This window comes from Salmo salar, chromosome 19 (genome assembly GCF_965601325.2).
Source record: "Salmo salar chromosome 19, fSalSal1, whole genome shotgun sequence".
NCBI classification, from domain to species: Eukaryota; Metazoa; Chordata; class Actinopteri; order Salmoniformes; family Salmonidae; genus Salmo; species Salmo salar.
In genome coordinates, this window is record NC_138309.1 from 18983143 (window position 1) to 19009336 (window position 26194).

Consider the following 26194-nt stretch of genomic DNA (forward strand, 5'->3'; position numbering starts at 1 on the left):
TCATATAATATACTGACCCAACAATGCATTATGTTCCCAATATCTCTCAATGGCTCATTGGAGCTTGTGTCTGTGTTTCGCAGACATATTTACAGTTTTAAGGTGCTTGTGTTGAAGTGAGTAACACAGCCAGATGTGGTCTTGTTTAGATATCAGTGTCTCGTGTGGATTGCGTAAGGAATGTGACTGCACAGTACATGCTCTAAACTGCTTCACTCTCAGGAACAGTGGTGGGGTATCTGGCATGGGCACAAAACAGGAGAAAGAAAGCATTTATTGCTATTATCAAATTGAGAAGAGAAAAAAACAAGAGGAAGTGTGAGATAGTTTTCCTATACAGTATGTTTGTATGAAGTCCAAACGAAATAATCATCCAAATTCATGGGTAGGATAGAATAAACACTTCCTGCTATTACTGATGGAGGCAGAAGGAATCACTCTTATATTCTGTGGGATGGGTGGGAAGGATAGAGGGATAGTGAGATGAGTCTCTGTGCATGGAAGGCTACTGGAGTAGATCTGGTACAACGACATCCAATCGTACCCAGAAAGTGACGATGAGGTCACAGTAGCTTCTGGGGGGGGGTTGTTGTTTAACCGTACCGTGCCTTTTCATTGGCCAGGGCCAGGCGGCGGATGTTAGCCACACAGCCAGCTGCAGCTTCCTGAAGGACCTCGTCAGTGGAGCCCATCATACCCAACAGGAGCTACAGTACAGGGAGAGAGGAGAGGACAGGTTAAAGATGCTACTGTAACAATCAGAAGCAGGGGAGATAGAGGAGACAAAGTCGCTAATGTAGGAGATAAAGTCGCTAATGTAACAATCTGTTCATTCTCATTCAATATCATGATAAAGCTATCGGTAAATCAATGTAGATATGGCATTTACATTAAATGAATTCATTTTGTGGACACTGTAAGTATCAAGTAGTTTGCTTATGGTCAGCACTACAACTCAGCAAAGTCTGTATACAGTAGCTGTGCGTAGTCTGTCAGGCTGCAGTGGCGTGTCTTTCTCTGTGTGTCCTGTTTTAACCTCCTAACCAGGCCATGAGCATGGGGCATGGGTTACAGCTGCAAGCAGCACATGCCTGCCCGTCTCTGCCTCTCTCTGCAAAGTTTGTTTAGATGAAAGCGTTTGTCTAGCAGGCAGCAGCGTGGCTACGCATTAAAAACCTGAGCACGAAGCAACCACACTACTTGACATCCTTCCACTGCTCCAAAGGTCAGATTATATCCGACTATTACTGCCACTTGTATAATGGATCTGCTGTTTGATCTGTTTGCAGAACATTGGGTTTTTCTCTCCCCAGAAATTCAGCTTTTTTTGGGCCCCACATTTTGGGTTTTACATCAAAATAATACATTAAAACGTTTTTATTGTGTTCAAAAGAGTTACTTATTATACTGTCACAACATTTAAACCTTTGGAAATGGAAAAGTCTGCCAATAAAACCCACTGTGGCTATGGTATAGCATGGGTTTTAGTATGATATCTTTGCCTATTTTCGTGAGCAAAAAGTGACTACATCAAGCTTGTGGGCAGCTGCAGTCCCAAATCAAAATAAAAGTAAATGCAGGCACAAACACTCCAGCTCAATGGACATTTTAAATTTGTTCAATGTGTGCTCCTTCATGAAATCACAATGTTGTACCATTGAGCTCTCTTAAGCCACACTCAACTTAGTTTGGAGGCTTTCTGGTTTGCATCAATAATGAACGAAACAGGCTAATTTAGATCTCAAAGCTAAACACTCGAAAGCACACGAGTCCCAAACAAAATGATTATTTGACAGTGCGTTAATCATACAGTATATTCTAGATACTTTTCAGGCTCTACATTGAGTACTAACTCAAAAGTAAGCTTTAAAGCTGTAAAATGGCAAGTTTTGTTTTTGAAGTCATGTATACCAAGAATATTGACTCAGGCTTGGCAGCGGTGTTTGAACAACCAACCAATTGTGTCCCAACTTGTCAGTGTTGAAATGACACATCCTGTCATCTGAGTATCCTTTAAGCACAGCAAACAATATTCTAGACAGTATCCTGTGTACAAAGGAAATGATCCTAAGACCTTCTTAAATACCTAAATCCATTGAATAGATTCAGACATTTCATGAAACAGTCTTATGGAGGAGAGAGCTTTAGTTATTCAGTCTCTCTCGGGCCTTATAGGCTTCGATAGGCTATGAATATGACTATATTAAGCGAGGACGACGAGGCAAATAAAGCCATCGTCTCTGTCTCTCTCTCTCGGCGTATAATGCAAACATCTAGCAACCCAAAGGTTGCGTGTTCGAATCTCATCACCACAACTTTAGCTACGTAGCATGTTAGCTAACCTTTCCCCGAACCTTAACCCTAATCTTAACCATTTAACCTGACTCTAAACCTAAACCTGTTTTTCAAATTCAGATTATATTCTACGAATTGCAATTCGTAACATATCACACAAATTCTAATTTGTAACGTACACTACATGACCTAAAGTATGTGGACACCTGCTCGTCAAACATCTCATTCCAAAATCATGGGCATTCAGTTGGAGTTGGTCCCCCCGTTGCTGCTATAACAGGGTTGAGGTCTGGGCTCTGTGCAGGCCAGTCAAGTTCTTCCACATCGAACTTGGCAAACCATTTCTGTATGGACCTCGCTTTATACACTGGGGCAATGTCATGCTGAAACAGGAAAGGCCCTTCCCCAAACTTGCAACAAGGTTGGAAGCCCAAAATCATCTAGAATGTCATTATATGCTGAAGCGTTAAAACAGCTACAGACCATTATTCCTCCACCAAACTTTACAGTTGGCACTATGCATTGGGGAAGGTAGCATTCTTCTGACATCTGCCAAACCCAGAATAGTTTGTCGGTCTGCCAGATGGTGAAGCGTGATTCATCACTCCAGAGAACGTGTTTCCACTGCTCCAGAGTCCAATGGCGGCGAGCTTTACGCCACTACAGCCGACGCTTGGCATTGTGCATGGGGATCTTAGGCTTGTGTGCACCTGCTCAGCCATGGAAACCCATTTCATGAAGCTCCCGACGAACAGTTCTTGTGTTGACGTTGCTTCCAGAGGCAGTTTGGTACTTGGTAGTGAGTGTTGCAACCGAGGACAGACGATTTTTATGCACTACGCGCTTCAGCACTCCCATTCTGTGAGGTTGTGTGGCCTACCACTTCGCGGCTGAGCTGTTGTTGCTCCTAGATGTTTCCACTTCACAATAACGGCACTTACAATTGACCGGGGCAGCACTAACAGGGCAAAAATTTGACGAACTGACTTGGAAAGATGGCATCCTATGGCGGTGCCATGTTGAAAGTCACTGAGCTCTTCAGTAAGGCCAATTTACTGCCAATGTTTGTCTATGGAGATTGCATGGCTGTGTGCTCAATTTTATACATCTGTCAGCAACGGTCGTGGCTGAAATATCTGAATCCAATCATTTGAAGGGATGTCCACATACTTTTGTATATATAGTGTATCATACGAAATGGATGATGGACATCCACAAATTAATACATACAGTTGAAGTCGGAAGTTTACATCTTAGCCAAATACATTTAAACTGAGTTTTTCACAATTGCTGACATTTAATCCTAGTATAAATTCCCTGTCTTAGGTCAGTTAGGATCACCACTTTATTTTAAGAATGGGAAATGTCAGAATAATAGTAGAGAGAATGATTTATTTCAGCTTTTATTTCTTTCATCACATTCCCAGTGGGTAAGACGTTTACATACTATCAATTAGTATTGGGTAGCATTGCCTTTAAATTGTTTAACTTTGGTCAAACGTTTCGGGTAGCCTCCCACAAGATTCCCACAATAAGTTCGGTGAATTTTGGCCCATTCCTCCTGACAGAGCTGGTGTAACGGAGTCAGGTTTGTAGGCCTCCTTGCTTGCACACGCTTTTTCAGTTCTGCCCACAACTTTTCTATAGGATTGAGGTCAGGGCTTTGTGATGGCCACTCCAATACCTTGACGTTATTGTCCTTAAGCCATTTTGCCACAACTTTGGAAGTATGCTTGGGGTCATTGTCCATTTGGAAGCCCAGTGGACATTTCTCCAAAAAGTACGATCTTTGTCCCCATGTGCAGTTGCAAACTGTAATCTGTTTTTTTTTATGGCGGTTTTGGAGCAGTGGCCTCTTCCTTGCTGAGCGGCTTTTCAGGTTATGTCGATATAGGACTCGTTTTACTGTGGATATAGATACTTTTGTACCTGTTTCCTCCAGCATCGTCACAAGGTCCTTCGCTGTTGTTCTGGGATTGATTTGCACTTTTCACACCAAAGTAGGCTCATCTCTAGGAGACAGAACGCGTCTCCTTCCTGAGTGGTATGACAGCTGCGTGGTCCCATGGTGTTATTACTTGCGTACTATTGTTTGTACAGATGAACGTGGTACCTTCAGGCGTTTGGAAATTGCTCCCAAGGATGAACCAGACTTGTGGAGGTCTACAATTATTTTTTCTGAGGTCTTGGCTGATTTCTTTTGATTTTCCCATAATGTCAAGCAAAGAGGCACTGAGTTTGAAGGTAGGCCTTGAAATACATCCACAGGTACACCTCCAATTGACTCAAATGATGTCAATTAGCCTATCAGAATCTTCTAACACCATGACATCATTTTCTGGATTTTTCCAAGCTCTTTAAAGGCACAGTCAACTTAGTGCATGTAAACTTCTGACCCACTGGAATTGTGATACAGTGAATTATAAGTGAAATAATCTGTCTGTAAACAATTGTTGGAAAAATTACTTGTGTCATGCACAAAGTAGATGTCCTAACTGACTTGCCAAAACTACTATCGTGGCCAAAAGTTTTGAGAATGACACAACTATTAATTTTAACAAAGTCTTCTGCCTCAGTTTGTAAGATGGCAATTTGCATATAACGCAGAATGTTATGAAGAGTGATCAGATGAATTGCAATTAATTGCAAAGTCCCTCTTTGCCATGCAAATGAACTGAATCCCCCAAAAACATTTCCACTGCATTTCAGCCCTGCCACAAAAGGACCAGCTGACATCATGTCAGTGATTCTCTCGTTAACACAGGTGTGAGTGTTGACGAGGACAAGGCTGGAGATCACTCTGTCATGCTGATTGAGTTCGAATAACAGACTGGAAGCTTCAAAAGGAGGGTGGTGCTTGGAATCATTGTTCTTCCTCTGTCAATCATGGTTACCTGCAAGGAAACACGTGCCGTCATCATTGCTTTGCACAAAAAGGGCTTCACAGGCAAGGATATTGCTGCCAGTAAGATTGCACCTAAATCAACCATTTATCGGATCATCAAGATCTTCAAGGAGAGCGGTTCAATTGTTGTAAAGAAGGTTTCAGGGCACCCAAGAAAGTCCAGCAAGTGCCAGGACCGTCTCCTAAAGTTGATTCAGCTACAGGATCGGGGCACCACCAGTACAGAGCTTGCTCAGGAATGGCAGCAGGCAGGTGTGAGTGCATCTGCACGCACAGTGAGGTGAAGACTTTTGGAGGATGGCCTGGTGTCAAGAAGGGCAGCAAAGAAGCCACTTCTCTCCAGGAAAAACATCAGGGACAGACTGATATTCTGCAAAAGGTACAGGGATTGGACTGCTGAGGACTGGGTTAAAGTCATTTTCTCTGATGAATCCCCTTTCCAATTGTTTGGGGGCATCCGGAAAAAAGCTTGTCTGGAGAAGACAAGGTGAGCGCTACCATCAGTCCTGTGTCATGCCAACAGTAAAGCATCCTGAGACCATTCAGGTGTGGGGTTGCTTCTCAGCCAAGGGAGTGGGCTCACTCACAATTTTGCCTAAGAACACAGCCATGAATAAAGAATGGTACCAACACATCCTCCGAGAGCAACTTCTCCCAACCATCCAGGAACAGTTTGGTGACGAACAATGCCTTTTCCAGCATGATGGAGCACCTTGCCATAAGGCAAAAGTGATAGCTAAGTGGCTCGGGGAACAAAACATCGATATTTTGGGTCCATGGCCAGGAAACTCCCCAGACCTTAATCCCATTGAGAATTTGTGGTCAATCCTCAAGAGGTGGGTGGACAAATAAAAACCCACAAATTCTGACAAACTCCAAGCATTGACTATGCAAGAATGGGCTGCCATCAGTCAGGATGTGGCCCAGAAGTTAATTGACAGCATGCCAGGGTGGATTGTAGAGGTCTTGAAAAAGAAGGGTCAACACTGCAAATATTGACTCTTTGCATCAACTTCATGTAATAGTCAATAAAAGCCTTTGACACTTATGAAATGCTTGTAATTATACTTCAGTATTCCATAGTAACATCTGACAAAAATATCTGAAGACACTGAAGCAGCAAACTTTGTTGAAATTAATATTTGTGTCATTCTCAAAACTTTTGGCCCCGACTGTATAGTTTGTTAACAAGACATTTGTGAAGTGGTTGAAAAACGAGTTTTAATGACTCCAACCTAACTGTATGTAAACTTCCGACTTCAACTGTACCATATGAAACGTAACATATCATATTAAATCAAGTGTTTCAGATTTACGTACAGAATAATACGAAATGCTCTGAGACCAGGTTGGATTCTTCTGTCTTTCACATGCAGGGCATTCTTCATGGAGATCCTTAATGAGGTTTGTACTGTATCATTAATATAATAGTGTGTGTGTCTGTGTGTGCTCGCGTGTAAAGTACGTCACGCTGCTTGTTTAGCGAGTACCAATTCCTCCTGATTCATCTCAGACCCAGGACCTCTGGCTTACTAACACACATGACTGCCCCCCTGAAGCATCTTATCAGTCGATGCCACACGAAAAGCTAGCTATTCGCTGGTGCAAGTGTGGACACTTCAGGATGAGGACTACGTTTCACGAATCCCCATGTGCTGCACGTGCACATGTGTGTGTGTTTGTACGTGTGTTTTAACGTGAACATCTGCCTCTAAAGTAATCTAATAGATCCTCACATCATGCATCATTGACTCTTATCTCCATCTATTTCAACCAGCCTGACCTTGGCCCTGACAGTGAGTTTACCACTGGTCGGGACATTACAGGTCTCTGTTCTGTTCCCATGCTATCATTGTGTTCATAATGTATGTCAGTGTGAGGTTGAGGTTGAGCTCTGACTCTTTTTGTGTTACATGCAAACTAAAAAGGCTGCGTCGCACATTTGTGTGGTTAGCTAGTGGCCTAGCGCAGTGCCAGAGAGAGGAGAGAAAGACATTCCCAGAATGTTCTGCTCAAAGATAAATAGTGAAAGGAAAACAGATGAAAGATGAGGCTTCTATCTCCTCTCTGTGTATGAGCAGTGAGCACACAAACTGACACACTCTGGGAGAACATTGACAACCCCCAAAAAGCTGAGAAAATAATACCACCATTCCATTCCCATTCATTCCCTGCATAGGAAAAAATAAAAAATGGAAGTTGGCTTATGAATACGGGTCTCTTTCAATGCATCAGTGTATCAGTTAGTTAGTATTTCTGTGGTAGTAACATCAGTTTATATGGTTTTTATACGGGTTTTTAAATAGCATCCAAAACACCTCTGAAACGCAAATGTTATATACACAAGGTCCAGAAAACATGCAGCTAGGCTCAGACACAAGTCTCTTTTGTGAAAAGAGAGGATGCCTGCAAAGTGCCAGAAGCAGCGTTTTGCCAACATCATAGCATGTTATTCAGACGTGGCCAAATAAGGTCTCCCCAAGCGCACAGTTATGGGCTAAGATAAGCGTGTCTCTTTGCATTTTTTTTCTCTTCCTCCTCCCCAGCTGGGATCTCAAAGACTATAATACACCACTTGTTAGAATATTCCCAAACCATGGTAACATGAACACTTGCTCTCGCTCGTTTGAGAAATGAATCAGAAGGGTCTGAGGTTTTTCGAACTTCAGAGGGACTCTTGTGAGTCCTGCCCTCCTAAAAGAGAAGTGAGCAGCAGGAGCAGAGCACGCTGCTTCCCCTGGCTGCTTTCTGGCTCTCAGGCTGAGCTGGGGAGTGGGAGGCCTGCCCTGCTGCACAGTGTTGCATTAGCATGTGCAATGCATGAAAAACACATCCCCTCCCATCACACATGGAGGTGTCACAGTGTTAAGTGCTCCGGGGTTGGGCTGCTGCTTCCTGAGGAGTTAGGATCTCTAAATCCCCATAGAAAAGCTCCTGGGTCTGACAACCAACCAGGCATTACAGACTCAGACCCCTGGCCCAGCGTTCCCTTGGATGCATCCCAAATGGTACTCTATTACATATATAGTGCGCTACTTTTGACCAGAGGCAAAATTAGTGCACTATATAGGGAATAGGGTGCCATTTGGGACCGAACATCCTGGTTCAGCCTCCTGCTCTTTCCATGCTATGGGCAAACAACACAAACAGGCTGCATTTAGCTGAGCTGAGCTCTGGGTCGAGGGGAAGGGAAGTCAAGGTAAACAACGTTCCCTACGGCCTCCAATGAGCCAGGACCATTTAGCTGTCAGACCCAGCTGTGTTCCCGGCCCATCTCTTTCTCAAAAGAGTCAGAAGAGAAAAACCGAGCTTCAAATCAATGATTTGGGGGGGTTTGACTCGTGGAAAGTTTACTGTACTGTAAGACTTTCTCTCTAAATCTATGATTTCTCACACACACACACACACACACACACACACACACACACACACACACACACACACACACACACACACACACACACACACACACACACACACACACACACACACACACACACACACACACATACACACACACACACACACACACACCTCTACAGGGGAAGTCCAACCTGAGAGAGCTGCTGGAACTGGACATTCCTCCTCATTCCAGACCAGACTTTAGAGAGAGGCTTGAGTCATATCGCCAGGCAGGCCTAACACATAACACACTAGGTATTTCATACATACAGTAGCTAGCTGCAGAGAGCAGCACCAGTGGTGTATGCTAGTGGTATCATCTGCACACCACATCCAGTCCACAACCTGACATTCTGTTACAGATAGAGCATGACTAAGAGGAAACTTCAGAAATCTTTCTTCTGAGATGGTGCAGTGTTTGAAATTCTGACTGCTGCTCTCACTCTCTCTTTCACTCTCACTCCTTCCTTCCTTCCCTCCCTCTATTTATTCTCTCCCTTGTCTTGTTCACTAGTTCAGTTTGAGCGTGTAGAGCACAGAAAATGAAAACAAACACCGACAGTGCAAAGCCAAAGAGTAGACTGAGTATACGGTTTTTGAATTTTGAGATTTAAAGCCTAAAATACATACGAGCTAGGAGCTGGCAACGGCCATTCTCTGGAATACCTACCACGCGCATTTTGTAATTTACATCATTTTACTTCACAAAGCTTGTCTTATGAAAGAGCCCCTTTAATACAGAAAGCTAGCTGAAGCTGTCCACAAGGATTTATGGTTTCAGCAAACAATCCACAGCCCTCTGGAAGCGATGTAAAGCAAAGAGGAGGGCGTGTTGATTTTGTAAAAGGGACAAAATAAAGCACCATCCTTATAAAACTGTGAGATACCAAGTGTAGATGTCAACTCAAACAGGAAGGACAATTCATCTTGGCGCCTTTTCTGCTTAGCTCTGGTAGACACTTCCTCTGGGAAAGCTAGAGGCCCCTGAAAGCTTCTCTCTCCTGAACAAGGCTTGTTCACAGAGCTCCCCAACAGAACCAGGGAACAGAATGCAGGACAAAACACACATTAACACTATGACAAAACACACAATAACACTGTGATAAAACACAATAAATAACACAATGACAAAACACACAATAAAACGGCGACAAAACACACAAGGACCAAACACACGACAACACAATGACCAAACACACGATAACACAATGACCAAACACACGATAACACAATGACAAAACACACGATAACACAATGACCAAACACACGATAACACAATGACCAAACACACGACAACACAATGACCAAACACACGATAACACAATGACCAAACACACGATAACACAATGACCAAAACACACGATAACACAATGACCAAACACACGATAACACAATGACCAAACACACGATAACACAATGACCAAACACACGATAACACAATGACCAAACACACGATAACACAATGACCAAACACACGATAACACAATGACCAAACACACGATAACACAATGACCAAACACACGACAACACAATGACCAAACACACGATAACACAATGACCAAACACACGATAACACAATGACCAAACACACGATAACACAATGACCAAACACACGATAACACAATGACCAAACACACGATAACACAATGACAAAACACACGATAACACAATGACCAAACACACGACAACACAATTACCAAACACACGATAACACAATGACCAAACACACGATAACACAAGGACCAAACACACGATAACACAAGGACCAAACACACGATAACACAATGACCAAACACACGATAACACAATTACCAAACACACGATAACACAATGACCAAACACACGATAACACAATGACAAAACACACGACAACACAATGACAAAACACACGATAACACCATGACATAAAGCACAATAACACAATGACATAAAGCACAAGACTGAGTCATTCTGAAAAACGGGACAGACACGAAACCTCTAAGCGAAACATTTTGAATGTCTAATGAAATCACCAAGGCAAACACGCTGTAAAAAATGTTGTGGTTTTTATTCTGCTCATATAAAGATGTTTTCATATTTTTCATGCAATATTACAAGGTTTTAATACAGTTTATGAAATTTGAAGAGATGCAATGAAATGGCGTTTGGATATTTTTAAGACCGAGGGACATAAAAAATTTGAGAAAAAACTCAGACGGGTCACTAATGTGTTTTCCAGTGTAAAATACTTTCTTTTCAATGCTTAATTTCCTCTGCTAAGCTTAGGGGACTAAGTTATACACCATTAAGAATGCTGGGGAGGAAAGTTACATACAGTACTGAACAGAATGTTAGGAGAGAGGGGGAATGAGAGAAAATCCTACAAAATCATTATACAACTTGCGGGTGTACATGTTTTGAGAGCTTTTCAATGGCAGCGAAAGGCCCTTTGAAATACGGTTGCAATAACACAAGAGGCAGTCTTTAATTTTACACTGGGCCGTAAATTACACCGACAGAGAGCCAAGCATCGCTCCTTGATAAACCCTTCTCAAACCCATTAAAAAAAAAAAAGACAGGAAATATTGTTCGAACACATTCTCATCAAACCAATCCATAGATCAGAAGCAGGATGTACATAACATAGCTAGGCCTCAATGCCTCTCTCAGTGTTTAACTACTGACAGGCTCTTGTGTCGTAATGTTTCGCAATGTTGTCTAGGGATCAGGCAGGTATATATCAGCAGACTGTTAGTATGAACCCAGTCAGACTGAAACAATGCAGCCGCCTGTGTGTGTTTCCTTTTCACCGCTCAGATTAAGAACAAATTAAACACGCAATAGTGTTGTAACGTAACCTGCATTTTTTCTCGTAATTAAGCTCTTTATAATCCCAAAATACATTTTGGAGTTGTGTTGAAACAACTTACTCTGCACTGGTACATTAATAAGGGCAAATAGAAAGAGACTGATTAAAAGAGTGGTATGCAGGGCATGCAGACACACACGCGCACACACGAACATACGTACACACTCACAAGCAAACATGTGTACATACACACACACACAAACATACCCACACAGCTGTCCAGTTTTTGTGGTGGCTTGAAGTACAAAAAACATTCTTCTTAATGACTTTTGCAAAATTGGACATTACTCTTTCGGAACACCCAATGTTCAGTCCAGCTACCAATTATGGGTAGTGTTGAACCACATATACTGCAACAGTAGATCAAGCTAAAGTACACCATTAAATGAACATGGGAAAAAATATTTGGCTGCAATGGCAGAACCCCTTCATAATTTACATCGCAGTTGTTGTCGGGGAAAAAAAAGTAGGTTAACCCTATGTGGTCACAAAAGATTTCTCACGTGAAAATCTCCTTCTGAAAGTAATGCGATAAAAAGAAAAAACATTTCCCCAAACATTGCATTACTCCGTTCTCTACAACATGACATTAAATACAGTTTCAATCTAAACATAAAATCTTTACTTCAAAGTCACGTATAAATATAAACATGACTAATTTGGAATAAGTATCGGAAAATGAAAATAATAAAGACTATTATTCTGTATGAAACACTCACTGTTCTCTATTCTCAGTCACTTATGGATTAGAACCAAGGAACTGGAACGACGTAGCTTAGACTGCTTCTAACTTAGTAGATGTTCTTCTCAGTGAAGCAGTGCTTTCATTTGAAAGTATATCCACCATAACATAGTGTTGTTCTCCTTGGCCCTGTTCCTTGGCCTAAAACATGTCACTGACACATTCTGCTCTCATGTCCAGGGACAACTCTTAGCAACAGTTACCCAAGATACAGCCTTTTGACTTGCTCTGTAATGGCATCTAGGGTTTACAAGGGAAGTGGCACTTCGCACACACCGAGTTGTTTGCTTTTCTGAACTCCCATGACAGTTAGAATGTGGAGTCATGTTTCGGACAAGAATAAAACTACCTTTGTTTCTGCTCCTTTGGTCAAAGGCTCTGAAAATAGTTACAGGTTTTCAAAGTTTACTATCAGTGTTTTCACACCGCTAAAACGTAGTAGAGTGATGGGGCTCCAAGCCCCATTCATTAAATTACCAACTAAAACTGCAAAAACTAACTTTATGTGCACTAACAGAATGCTGAAAATAAAAATAAATTATATAAATCTAAATTAAAATAAATTCTATGAAGGTGTGAGGAGAACGTTTGAGGAATTTCCACATGAAATAGCACAACTTGAGCTTAAATTTCACATGGAAACCATATTTTCACATGTATTAGAGTTCACAGGTTAATACCACCTTTCACATGTGAGAAGAAAAACACGTTTTCTCTCTCCCATGTGAATTGCAGTTGCACATGTGGAATTTGCGGTTTCACATGTTAAAAACCTTCCCATGTGAAAATCGGATATGCAGTTTCACGTGAAAAACCTTCATCATTTTTTTCAATCACATTGCCTGAAAGAGTTCAAAATACATTGAAAACATCCGAAATACATAATCTATACAGCTAAAAACAACAACACGATGTCCAAACAAGTTGACTTTGAGGTTAAATAAAGTGTTTATCAATGTACCTGATTTTGCTAACCGATACTTTGGACAAAATCAAAACGGCAATATTCTTGTAATGCTTTCTGTATAGAAAATTACTTAAATTACAACTCAATTTGAGCAAATTATGAATATGCGATAATCGTGATTAATCACAGCAAATCCTGAGAAACTCAATAAATGTTCTGAATCAAATCAATAACATTTTATTTGTCACATGCGTCGTAAACAACAGGTGTAGACTAACAGTGAAATGTTTACGGTCCCTTCCCAACAATGCAGAGAGAGAGAGAAAATAGAGAAATAATAGAAAAGTAATAACACGTAATAAAAGTAATACAAAAATAAGAAAACAAAAATAAGAAAGCTATATACATGGGGTACCAGTACCGAGTCGATGTGCAGGGGTACGGGGTAATTGAGGTAGATACTGTATGTACATACAAGTAGGAATAAAGTGACTAGGAAACAGGATCAGATAATAAACAGTAGCAGCTGAATATGTGATGAGTCAAATGCAGATAGTTAAATAGTTAACCAAACAGCTAGCCGGACTAACTATTTAGCAGTCTTATGGATTGGGCGTAGAAACGGTTCAGGGTCCTGTTGGTTCCAGACTTGGTGCATCGGTACCGCTTTCCGTGCGGTAGCAGAGAGAACCATCTACGATTGGAGTCTTTGACAATTTTTAGGGCCTTCGTCTGACACCGCTTGGTATAGAGATCCTGGATGGTAGGGAGCTAGGTCCCAGTGATGTACAGGGCCGTACGCACTACCCTCTGTAGTGCCTTGTGGTCGGATGCCAAGCAGTTGCCATACCAAGCGATGATGGACCCAGTTAAGATGCTCTCAATGATGCACCTGTATAACTTTTGAGGATCTGAGGGCCCATGCCATTTTTTCCGCCTCCTGAGGGGGAAGAGGCATAGTTGTGCCCTCTTCACGACTGTGTTGGTTTGTGTGGACCATGATACATCTTATTGATGTGGACACCAACGAACTTGAAGCTCTTGACCCGCTCCGCTACAGCCCTGTCGATGTGAATGAAGGCGTGCTTGGCCCTCCATTTCCTACAGTCCACGATTAGCTCCTTTGTCAGGCTCCTTTGTCCTCTGACTTCCTCCCTATAGGCTATCTCATCGTCATCGTCAGTAAACGTAATGATGGTGTTGAAGTCGCAGTTGTGGGTGAACATGGAGTACAGGAGGGGACTAAGCACACACCCCCGAGGGGCCCCCGTGTTGAGGGTCAGTGTGGCAGTGTTGTACCCTCCCCACCTGGGGGCGGCCCGTCAGGAAGTCCAGAATCCAGTTGCAGAGGGAGGTATTCAGTCCCAACTTAATGATGAGCTTGGAGGGGACTATGGTGTTGAATGCTGAGCTGTAGTTAATGCACAGCAATCTCACATACAGTAGGTGTTCCTCTTGTCCAGGTGTGAGAGGGCAGTGTGGAGTGCAATAGAGATTGCGTCAACTGTGGATCTGTTGGGGCGGTATGCAAATTGGAGTGGGTCCAGGGTGTTTGGGATGATGGTGTTGATGTGAGCTGTGACCAGCCTTTCAAAGCATTTCATGCCTACAGATGTGAGTGCTACGGGGCAATAGTCATTTAGACAGGTTACCTTGGAATTCTTGGGCACAGGGACTATGGTGGTCTGCTTTAAACATGTAGGTATTACGGACTGTGTCAGGGAGAGGTTGAAAATGTCAGCGAAGAAACGTTTGAAAGCACTAGTTGACATTGAAATGTGAAAATGCACATGTGAAAGTGTAGTGGGCATGAGTCGACTGCGACTTTAAAATTAGTGTTGGTTGAATGGTCATGACGTTGGTTTCTCTCGTGGGAGACCTAGGTTCTAATCCCGCCAGTTGCTAAAGCACACGTAAAACGTATAATATCACGTGAAATGTTGGGAAACCACATTAGAGCTCTGCTACCCGACACGAGCCCAACAGCCCTGATATTATACATCCGGGTAGGGCCTGTTTTTTCATCAATAATTAGGGTACTTGCAGGGCTCAGTTATCACTATATTGATCACTAACACTTTGAAGCTGAGCCATTTGCTCTGCTACGCAGTACAATTATATCTGAATAAGATCATAACATGGAGTCAGAAGTGCTTCCAACCTCATAAATATGAGACAGGAGAGATTATTTCACAGAAAATAATAATGTTCCTTGAGTTATGTTGAGTTTAGAGTGACGGAAAAATAGCTAACAGCTAACTGCTCTCTCATGTCTCTTCATTGTGCAGAGCAGCCCGAGAGTAGCCGTTGCTATGGATACTCAATGACTCAGAGTGCCATGAATAGAGCGCATGCAGAACGAGCTGTGTGCACGGAGCAAGTGACAGACAGAGAGGAGCAGCTAATGGATTTACTACAGGCACCCAGTGTCTGGTCTGGAGGGTGAAGTCATAAGCTCTGCTGGTCGGCTACTGCGTAGCAACCTAGTGGTGTCAAAAGTCCTAGAAAGCCTATCTAAATTACGATCGCCAGAAGGGCCAAACCAAAAAAATGTAGATGGCCATTTATGAAGATCAAATTCAATCCCCACAGTGAATTATTTTAAAGTTCGCTATAAATCGAGATATTTAATGAAATAGTGATTCTATTTAATTAGAATCACTATTTCTGACTACTACATTTGTGACCCGTTTCATGAAACTAGGCGTATGTTGCAAGTCATGACTTCACAGGAGAGACATTTTAACATTTTCTTTAGTTTTTTTATCAAAATGCGTTTTTTGGCAGAAATGCCTTCTGGAACTTGTGAACTTTAATGTGCCTTAATAATACACTTGTATGCCATCTGTAAATACGAATACAATTGTTAAATTACGAGCCTTTTTCGGTTAAGCCACAGAAAAAGTCAGCAACCTTCCCACTAGACATGATTGGCTGAGATAATGAGTGGGCTGGACATGCCGAGTTCAGAGTTTGGATTGGTCTGCCATATAGAGGGCTTCTATCTATTTGAGCTGGGCAGTCTGTGTTGGTAATCCTGTCGAACACGGCTTTAAAACATTTTTATTGTGTAGTGGAGCTGCATAAGTGTTGCTCTCCACTTTCTAGAGGATCAAGTTTTGAAATTAGTGGAATTAGAGTATGATAGCTAAAGAGATGGAGAAAACACCTGTCTCCAGTTTACATCTTCAAACTATCCGCAACCGTGGCATGACATCTGTGACAGGGAGACGCGTCCATCATGCATGATGATGTATACAGGTAAGACAGTCTAGCGTTAGCTAGCTACATTTTCAGATATTACACATTTCTAATTTTGACAGAAAGTGGTTTCATTTCAAGCTAGTGTACTGTTAGCAAGCTAGTTAACGTTAGCTGGCTGGCTCCCTAGCTGACGTTATTACTCACATCCCAGAGCCGTTTGCTTTTCTAGTTAAAGCCTAATGTTAGCTAGCTAACATTTAACCTGGTTGGTTAGCTCCCAGCATATTCATGCAGGGTAGTAACGACATGATTTGGCACTATGTTCGTTGTTGTTTAACTAGCTAATGTTAGCTGACTGGCTCGTTAGCTAACGTTACGTGACGTGTGTGATCTTACACGTTGTTTACCTAGCTAGGTTCATTATTTACCTAGCTAGCTAGCTAGCTACATGTCTTAAGCAAAAGTGTACAGCACGTATTGAATATGGCCGGTGTCAGTAAACGTCTGCAAAAAAGCGTAATGAAATTGTTGCCAGCAGAGCTGGTTAGGTTGTTTTCATGTTATCCATAGGTAAACAAATCATCAGCCAGAGCGTCAAGTGCGCGCTCTGAATGCTCCGAAAGCAAAACAAGATGGGTGGGGCTAAATCTTAAGAGGGTGTGAACGGTGCTGAATGGGTGTAGACAAAGAAGAGCTCTTCACTAGATACCAAAACATTCAAAGGCCAGTTTCTCAAAAGTGAGTTTACAAGTTTAGCAACTTTTCAAAGCAGAATTACTTTCCCATTGTTCCTCAAAAATGCAGTGTATGATATACCATTTTGTAGCTCTGAGTCTCTACTTTTATCCAATGTAAAAAACACAATTTCAAATTTTGCCTCATAAGACCGAATCCAGGTGATGAGTCAATCAATCACAGGCCTGCAGCCAACGAGTAGGCTCCATGGTTAACTCTCTCAGGCAGGATGAAAACGACTACATCGACCATAATCTTTTGCTAGTTACAGCCACTTTCACCATGATCCTTAGTTATTTTTTGGTGCCATTCAGCAATATGGCGCACTACAAATCTCTAAACTACTTGTCTGAGTCATGTAAAAAATGTACATGTGAAAAATCCATCACATGTCCATAAACCATGTGTCTGACTCGCGTATCCGTTTTTCCCACATTCCATTTTTCACGTGATTTGTTGGCATGTGAAAAATTCATGTGAAACGTCACATATCTTTTTTTAGTTTTTTTACTTTTTTTTCGGACATGTTTCACACCTGTCCGAAAACCACAAGTTTTATCAAGTGTTCTTTTCATAAGATTATTTCAAGTGTTTTTTTTTTGTTTTTAAGGGAATGACCACGAGCAAAGATATTAATGAACATACCTTGAACATACCTTGACCACTAGGTATGGAAAGGACAAGTGGTTGTGAGCTAAAAAGTGATTGAAAACATCAGGGGCCAAAGAACATACCTTGACCACTCCGTTGTCATGCATGGTGATGCAGTTGTTGGGGTCCTTGGAGAGCTGGAAAAGGGCCTGAGCTGTAGCCTGGTGGACTGAGGAGTCCTTGGACTTCAGGTAACGGACGAGGGGGGCCACAGCCCCCGCCTCCCCAAACAACACCCTGTTACTGCCCCACATGCAGCAACGGGCAATGGCCTCAGCCAGGTGACGACGCAGCTTATCATCAGTCTATAAAACAGAGAAAATAGGACAACAGACATCTATGGCTGCATCTCAAATGGCACTCTATTCCCTATATAGTGCACTATTTTTGACCAGGGCCTAGGCTATGAATACTACTCAATAGAGTTTGTTTCAAACACTACAGTGAACTTTTAAATTACAACTGAGATGATGGTATCATAGACAGTCCATTTACAACAGGACTGAAGATTCCCAGTAAACACACAGGCTAATTGAGTAGGATTATAAGTATTTTGAGGTGTACTTACTGTGTTTGTCAGCTTGGCCAGCATCGGTACAACCCCGTGGTCAGTGATGACTGCCAGATTCTCTTCATCTTTGGCTATTTTGGCTATGGCGGCACACACGCTCGCCAGTACCTCTTTGTTTGTTGATTTCAGCAAATTAACAATCAGTTCCAATCCACCGACAAATGAGCGCACCATTTCCCCTGAATCCTAAAAGTAAAAAGCCTCTTATTAGCTTGGTGTTCTCAATCTGTGAAATGAAGTGGTGCAGGGAGACTGTGTAATGGGCAGGGAGGGAAGCAGGGGCATTTGAGCAGAGCAGAGAACTAAAGAAACACACAAGCTAAGGAAAAAGAAAAAGCCTTTTCATCAGCCTTAGCAACTATCAAAACCCCATCAGTGCCAGTCAGCCCAATCGGAGGTAAGGTGAGTAGCCGTGGCTCTCTCCTGCTTTCCACTCTACGGATAGGGCCATTGTAAATACGGATGGGCTGTGTGGTGGGCCAGTAGCTATTCCCATCAAGCATGTCATAGGGGAGATATAGTCCGTTTGTTATAAAAAGCCATTTACAGAAATCAACAGGGCAAAATTGATGGGATTTCTTGCTAAGAAATGCAAGGGCCAAGGGAAGCTAATACTTCTACAGCAGACCTATCTAATGTCAGCCTATCCATTTGGATGAGGAGTTATTTGGACTCCCTTGTCTACCCCCCCAGGTAGGCTTACACTGTTCAGAACACTACTTCAACAGAAGGCCTATCTAATGACCTCTCCATGTAGGTTACACTGTTCAGAACACAGGACCAAAACATGGTGTCAAAATCAGTGTGCAGAGGAACTGAAGGAGTCGGTGTGTTTCCCCGACCATGCAGGCCAGGCTGGCACCGTAGACACTGGTTTAAGTGCATGGCACCAGTGGGCTAGCTGGTACCACAGGACTCTCAGCCACTTATGGGGCTGTGCCGTCCAAGCTCTCTGAGGAACCACAGCGGAAGAGAGTGGGCACATACGCAGCCTTCAATGAAGCTAGGCAGATCGGGCCTCTTTTAAAATCACAACTCAACATAATCGGCACCAAAAGGAGGTATATATCAAGGTGGCATACACAGCCACTGCCAGCCTTTCTCCAGCAATATGAAAATAGTAAACCAAGATTATGGAAAGCGTATAATTAGAGATGGCTGAGTGCAAATCATCACAACGCATGCTCCATTTCCATATCCATCAACATTATATCTCCATCTAGGACATTGAGGATTTAATATAGCTTGTTTCTTAGTTTTTTGAACGTAGACATTATTGTCTAGGTAATGAATCATAACCCCCTCCCTTTGGGGGTTGTGTGTGGTTGTGCCAGGCCAAGGGCTCCACTTGTAAAAGAGATTTGCATCTCAATGGGACTCACCTCGTTAAATAAAAGATAAATACAATAATAACTGCCTGGTTAACCACACTCACACTAGCCTCAATGTGAGTGGCCTATTCAACGAAGGACAGGAGTGCAGGCATATCCAACCAAAGCAGTGACAATGGGACACTACCACAGCAGGTACCGTGGCTGTGCACACTGCACAGTGAGGAGTGTTGAATGGAACCTTCTAGCTCTGACAGGCCAGGGCTCAGAGAGCAGGACGGGACACGGTGGTGTGTCTCTCTCTCTCTGCTCCCCTCAGATGTGGTGCCAGAGGAGGGGCAGTGTGTGCCCGGGCCAGAGCCAGGAGCGGACCCCCCGCTCCGCCTCCACACAGCACAGAGAGCACACAGCACAGGAAGCCTTTCCTCAGGAATACTGATGATGCCGCGACTCACCAGCGACAGAGGAAGCGCTTCTCAAGTCACCAGCTGCGGCGGCGGACTAGTGAGGATCCCTTTCATGGCCTGGACCGCAGCATTATAAAGCTACACACGTAAGGCCCCGGCCATCCTCCTGTCCCTTTTTCCCGAAGATTAAATGAAATAGAAAACACATTATCTGGTCGGTGTGCGTGATTTGGCCTTGTCTGAGGGAGGGGGAAAGGAATCCGGCCCAAGTGGCGCAGCAGAGTAGCTTGCCCTGACCCTCTCCAACAAGCAAGCAATCAGGCTCCTACGTCCATAGGCTACTATGTAAATGGTAAATAAACCAGGTATTGCAAGTTGCCCGTGTCCAGGCAATTTAATAATGCACTTCATTACATGAGCAGCAGGGCAGGTTACCTCCTTGATTGAGGGAACAACGCTAATTGACTGATTCACTGCAAAGCCCCTGCTGACTGCAATAATGAATGGGGCTTTACTCACAGAGGGAGCTGGCCAGGCAGGCCAGGCAGGCCGGTCCAAGTGGGGCGTACTGTTTTTGTATGTGTCTGTATTTGCCTGAGTAGGAGTAGAGGTAAGGACTGGAGCATCCAGCAGCTGCATTTACACCATGATCCTCTCATAAATCCACAGTGGAGCTGCTAACTAAAACCACATGGGGCTTTTATCTATATAACTACTACTGCACCGAGCAGTATCAGGTTCCCTCGCTCGCTCGACAGGCAAAACCAACGCACTATTTAGCTTTCGTCATTGCCCCTGTGTCAGAAATCAACCAAAGAGCATGTTCATGCATTCACTACAAAAATTGGCACCGGAAAGTCCAGACAAACATGGTCAAACTTTGTTAGTGTTCAAGCTGCAGCCGGTCGGCACTCCTCTTCCATATGGTTGCCATAGATCATTTTTGTCACAATTCTGGTCCGGAAAAATTCCTTGTAGCGAGTGAAAAGCTCCCCTCACCCTGACTGAGACTGAGACACCTGCCTGAGCTGGGCCCAATGTATCTGTTTAAACGTCAACAGATTGTCCAACTGACAAGCTGTTTACGTTCATCTTGGCCATAATCTAATAGAACAATGTTACATTTGTGTTTTGGAAAAATTATACAATGTCCCTGGGAATCAAACCCACTGACAGAAATATTAGGGGGGGATTTAGATAGCTATACTTCAGCCGTTCTATATGAATGCAATAGGCTGTGAGTCCTATATGGCACCCTATTCCCTACATAGTGCACTACTTTTGACTAGATCCCTATAGGCCCTCTGGTCAAAAGTAGTGCACTATATAGAGAATAGGGTGCAATTTGGAATTCAGACAGCATATGCATGCTATACAGCAGGCCCTATGCCATGAGAACTGGACAGTAGAAGTATGTACAGCAGCCTTTATGTGCAGAATGGGGTCACAGGAGTCACAGCCTGTCTGTCTGGCACCCTGCTCGTAAGAAGAAGCTGCTGCTGGTTGTATGACTCTGTAACTCAGAGCATGTTGAGGATTTTCAACAGAGGAGTCAGAACAGGATATTACTCCTCCAAGTCTCTCCCTGCCTGCCTGCCTGCCAGCTGCCTGTTTCCCAGTTCACCAGTTCACCAACAGAGAGCAGCGTGTTCTGCTTTGTATTAGAGGAGGGTTCATGTAAGCCTCTAGTGACACAACGTCACCCCTGCTGCAACCTCTCGACATTGTCCTTTTTTTGTCTTTAAGGAGAGAGAGGCTTTAAGGAGACTGACCTGCATGATGATATAAACAGACTTCTGAACAGTGTGAGAGAGGGATTCAACCATGATAAACATGATGAACATATTACAACCATGATAAACATGATGAACATATTACAACCATGATAAACATGATGAACATATTACAACCATGATATAAACATGATGAACATATTACAACCAAGATAAACATGATGAACATATTACAACCAAGATAAACATGATGAACATATTACAACCAAGATAAACATGATGAACATATTACAACCAAGATATAAACATGATGAACATATTACAACCAAGATAAACATGATGAACATATTACAACCATGATATAAACATGATGAACATATTACAACCAAGATAAACATGATGAACATATTACAACCAAGATAAACATGATGAACATATTACAACCAAGATAAACATGATGAACATATTACAACCAAGATAAACATGATGAACATATTACAACCAAGATAAACATGATGAACATATTACAACCAAGATAAACATGATGAACATATTACAACCATGATATAAACATGATGAACATATTACAACCATGATATAAACATGATGAACATATTACAACCATGATATAAACATGATGAACATATTACAACCAAGATAAAAATGATGAACATATTACAACCATGATATAAACATGATGAACATATTACAACCATGATAAACATGATGAACATATTACAACCATGATGAACATATTACAACCATGATATAAACATGATGAACATATTACAACCATGATATAAACATGATGAACATATTACAACCAAGATAAACATGATGAACATATTACAACCATGATATAAACATGATGAACATATTACAACCATGATATAAACATGATGAACATATTACAACCAAGATAAACATGATGAACATATTACAACCAAGATAAACATGATAAACATATTACAACCAAGATAAACATGATGAACATATTACAACCAAGATATAAACATGATGAACATATTACAACCATGATATAAACATGATGAACATATTACAACCAAGATATAAACATGATGAACATATTACAACCATGATATAAACATGATGAACATATTACAACCATGATATAAACATGATGAACATATTACAACCATGATATAAACATGATGAACATATTACAACCAAGATAAACATGATGAACATATTACAACCATGATAAACATGATGAACATATTACAACCATGATATAAACATGATGAACATATTACAACCAAGATAAACATGATGAACATATTACAACCAAGATATAAACATGATGAACATATTACAACCATGATATAAACATGATGAACATATTACAACCAAGATAAACATGATGAACATATTACAACCAAGATAAACATGATGAACATATTACAACCATGATATAAACATGATGAACATATTACAACCATGATATAAACATGGTGAACATATTACAACCATGATATAAACATGATGAACATATTACAACCAAGATAAACATGATGAACATATTACAACCATGATATAAACATGATGAACATATTACAACTAAGATAAACATGATGAACATATTACAACCATGATATAAACATGATGAACATATTACAACCATGATATAAACATGATGAACATATTACAACCAAGATAAACATGATGAACATATTACAACCAAGATAAACATGATGAACATATTACAACCAAGATAAACATGATGAACATATTACAACCAAGATAAACATGATGAACATATTACAACCATGATATAAACATGATGAACATATTACAACCAAGATAAACATGATGAACATATTACAACCAAGATATAAACATGATGAACATATTACAACCAAGATAAACATGATGAACATATTACAACCAAGATAAACATGATGAACATATTACAACCATGATATAAACATGATGAACATATTACAACCAAGATATAAACATGATGAACATATTACAACCAAGATAAACATGATGAACATATTACAACCATGATATAAACATGGTGAACATATTACAACCATGATATAAACATGATGAACATATTACAACCAAGATATAAACATGATGAACATATTACAACCATGATATAAACATGATGAACATATTACAACCAAGATATAAACATGATGAACATATTACAACCATGATATAAACATGATGAACATATTACAACCATGATATAAACATGATGAACATATTACAACCAAGATAAACATGATGAACATATTACAACCATGATATAAACATGATGAACATATTACAACCAAGATAAACATGATGAACATATTACAACCATGATATAAACATGATGAACATATTACAACCAAGATAAACATGATGAACATATTACAACCATGATATAAACATGATGAACATATTACAACCAAGATAAACATGATGAACATATTACAACCATGATATAAACATGATGAACATATTACAACCAAGATAAACATGATGAACATATTACAACCATGATATAAACATGATGAACATATTACAACCATGATGAACATATTACAACCAAGATAAACATGATGAACATATTACAACACATGATGAACATATTACAACCAAGATAAACATGATGAACATATTACAACCATGATATAAACATGATGAACATATTACAACCAAGATAAACATGATGAACATATTACAACCAAGATAAACATGATGAACATATTACAACCATGATATAAACATGATGAACATATTACAACCAAGATAAACATGATGAACATATTACAACCAAGATAAACATGATGAACATATTACAACCAAGATAAACATGATGAACATATTACAACCAAGATATAAACATGATGAACATATTACAACCATGATATAAACATGATGAACATATTACAACCAAGATAAACATGATGAACATATTACAACCATGATATAAACATGATGAACATATTACAACCAAGATAAACATGATGAACATATTACAACCATGATATAAACATGATGAACATATTACAACCATGATATAAACATGATGAACATATTACAACCATTATATAAACATGATGAACATATTACAAACATGATATAAACATGATGAACATATTACAACCATGATATAAACATGATGAACATATTACAACCAAGATATAAACATGATGAACATATTACAACCAAGATATAAACATGATGAACATATTACAACCATGATATAAACATGATGAACATATTACAACTAAGATAAACGTGATGAACATATTGCAACCATGATATAAACATGATGAACATATTACAACCATGATATAAACATGATGAACATATTACAACCAAGATAAACATGATGAACATATTACAACCATGATATAAACATGATGAACATATTACAACCAAGATAAACATGATGAACATATTACAACCATGATATAAACATGATGAACATATTACAACCAAGATAAACATGATGAACATATTACAACCATGATATAAACATGATGAACATATTACAACCAAGATAAACATGATGAACATATTACAACCATGATATAAACATGATGAACATATTACAACTAAGATAAACATGATGAACATATTACAACCAAGATATAAACATGATGAACATATTACAACCATGATATAAACATGATGAACATATTACAACCAAGATAAACATGATGAACATATTACAACCAAGATAAACATGATGAACATATTACAACCAAGATAAACATGATGAACATATTACAACCAAGATAAACATGATGAACATATTACAACCATGATATAAACATGATGAACATATTACAACCAAGATAAACATGATGAACATATTACAACCAAGATAAACATGATGAACATATTACAACCATGATATAAACATGATGAACATATTACAACCAAGATAAACATGATGAACATATTACAACCAAGATAAACATGATGAACATATTACAACCAAGATAAACATGATGAACATATTACAACCAAGATATAAACATGATGAACATATTACAACCATGATATAAACATGATGAACATATTACAACCAAGATAAACATGATGAACATATTACAACCATGATATAAACATGATGAACATATTACAACCAAGATAAACATGATGAACATATTACAACCATGATATAAACATGATGAACATATTACAACCAAGATAAACATGATGAACATATTACAACCATGATATAAACATGATGAACATATTACAACCATGATATAAACATGATGAACATATTACAACCATGATATAAACATGATGAACATATTACAACTAAGATAAACATGATGAACATATTACAACCATGATAAACATGATGAACATATTACAACCAAGATAAACATGATGAACATATTACAACCAAGATAAACATGATGAACATATTACAACCATGATATAAACATGATGAACATATTACAACCAAGATATAAACATGATGA

At 40.3% G+C, this 26194-nt stretch overlaps 1 protein-coding gene across 1 annotated transcript in view; it reads right to left on the minus strand.

The window, feature by feature from the left end:
* Positions 1–256: 256 nt before the first annotated feature.
* odad2 (outer dynein arm docking complex subunit 2) overlaps positions 257–26194 on the minus strand; it is a 76161-nt gene continuing 50223 nt past the window's right edge. The window contains exons 18-20 of the mRNA XM_014157496.2: positions 18258–18446; positions 17773–17994; positions 257–707 (exon numbers count right to left, since the gene is read on the minus strand). Coding sequence (XP_014012971.2) covers positions 594–707; positions 17773–17994; positions 18258–18446 — 525 coding nt within the window. The 3' untranslated portion in view covers positions 257–593. The remainder of the gene's footprint in view (positions 708–17772; positions 17995–18257; positions 18447–26194) is intronic.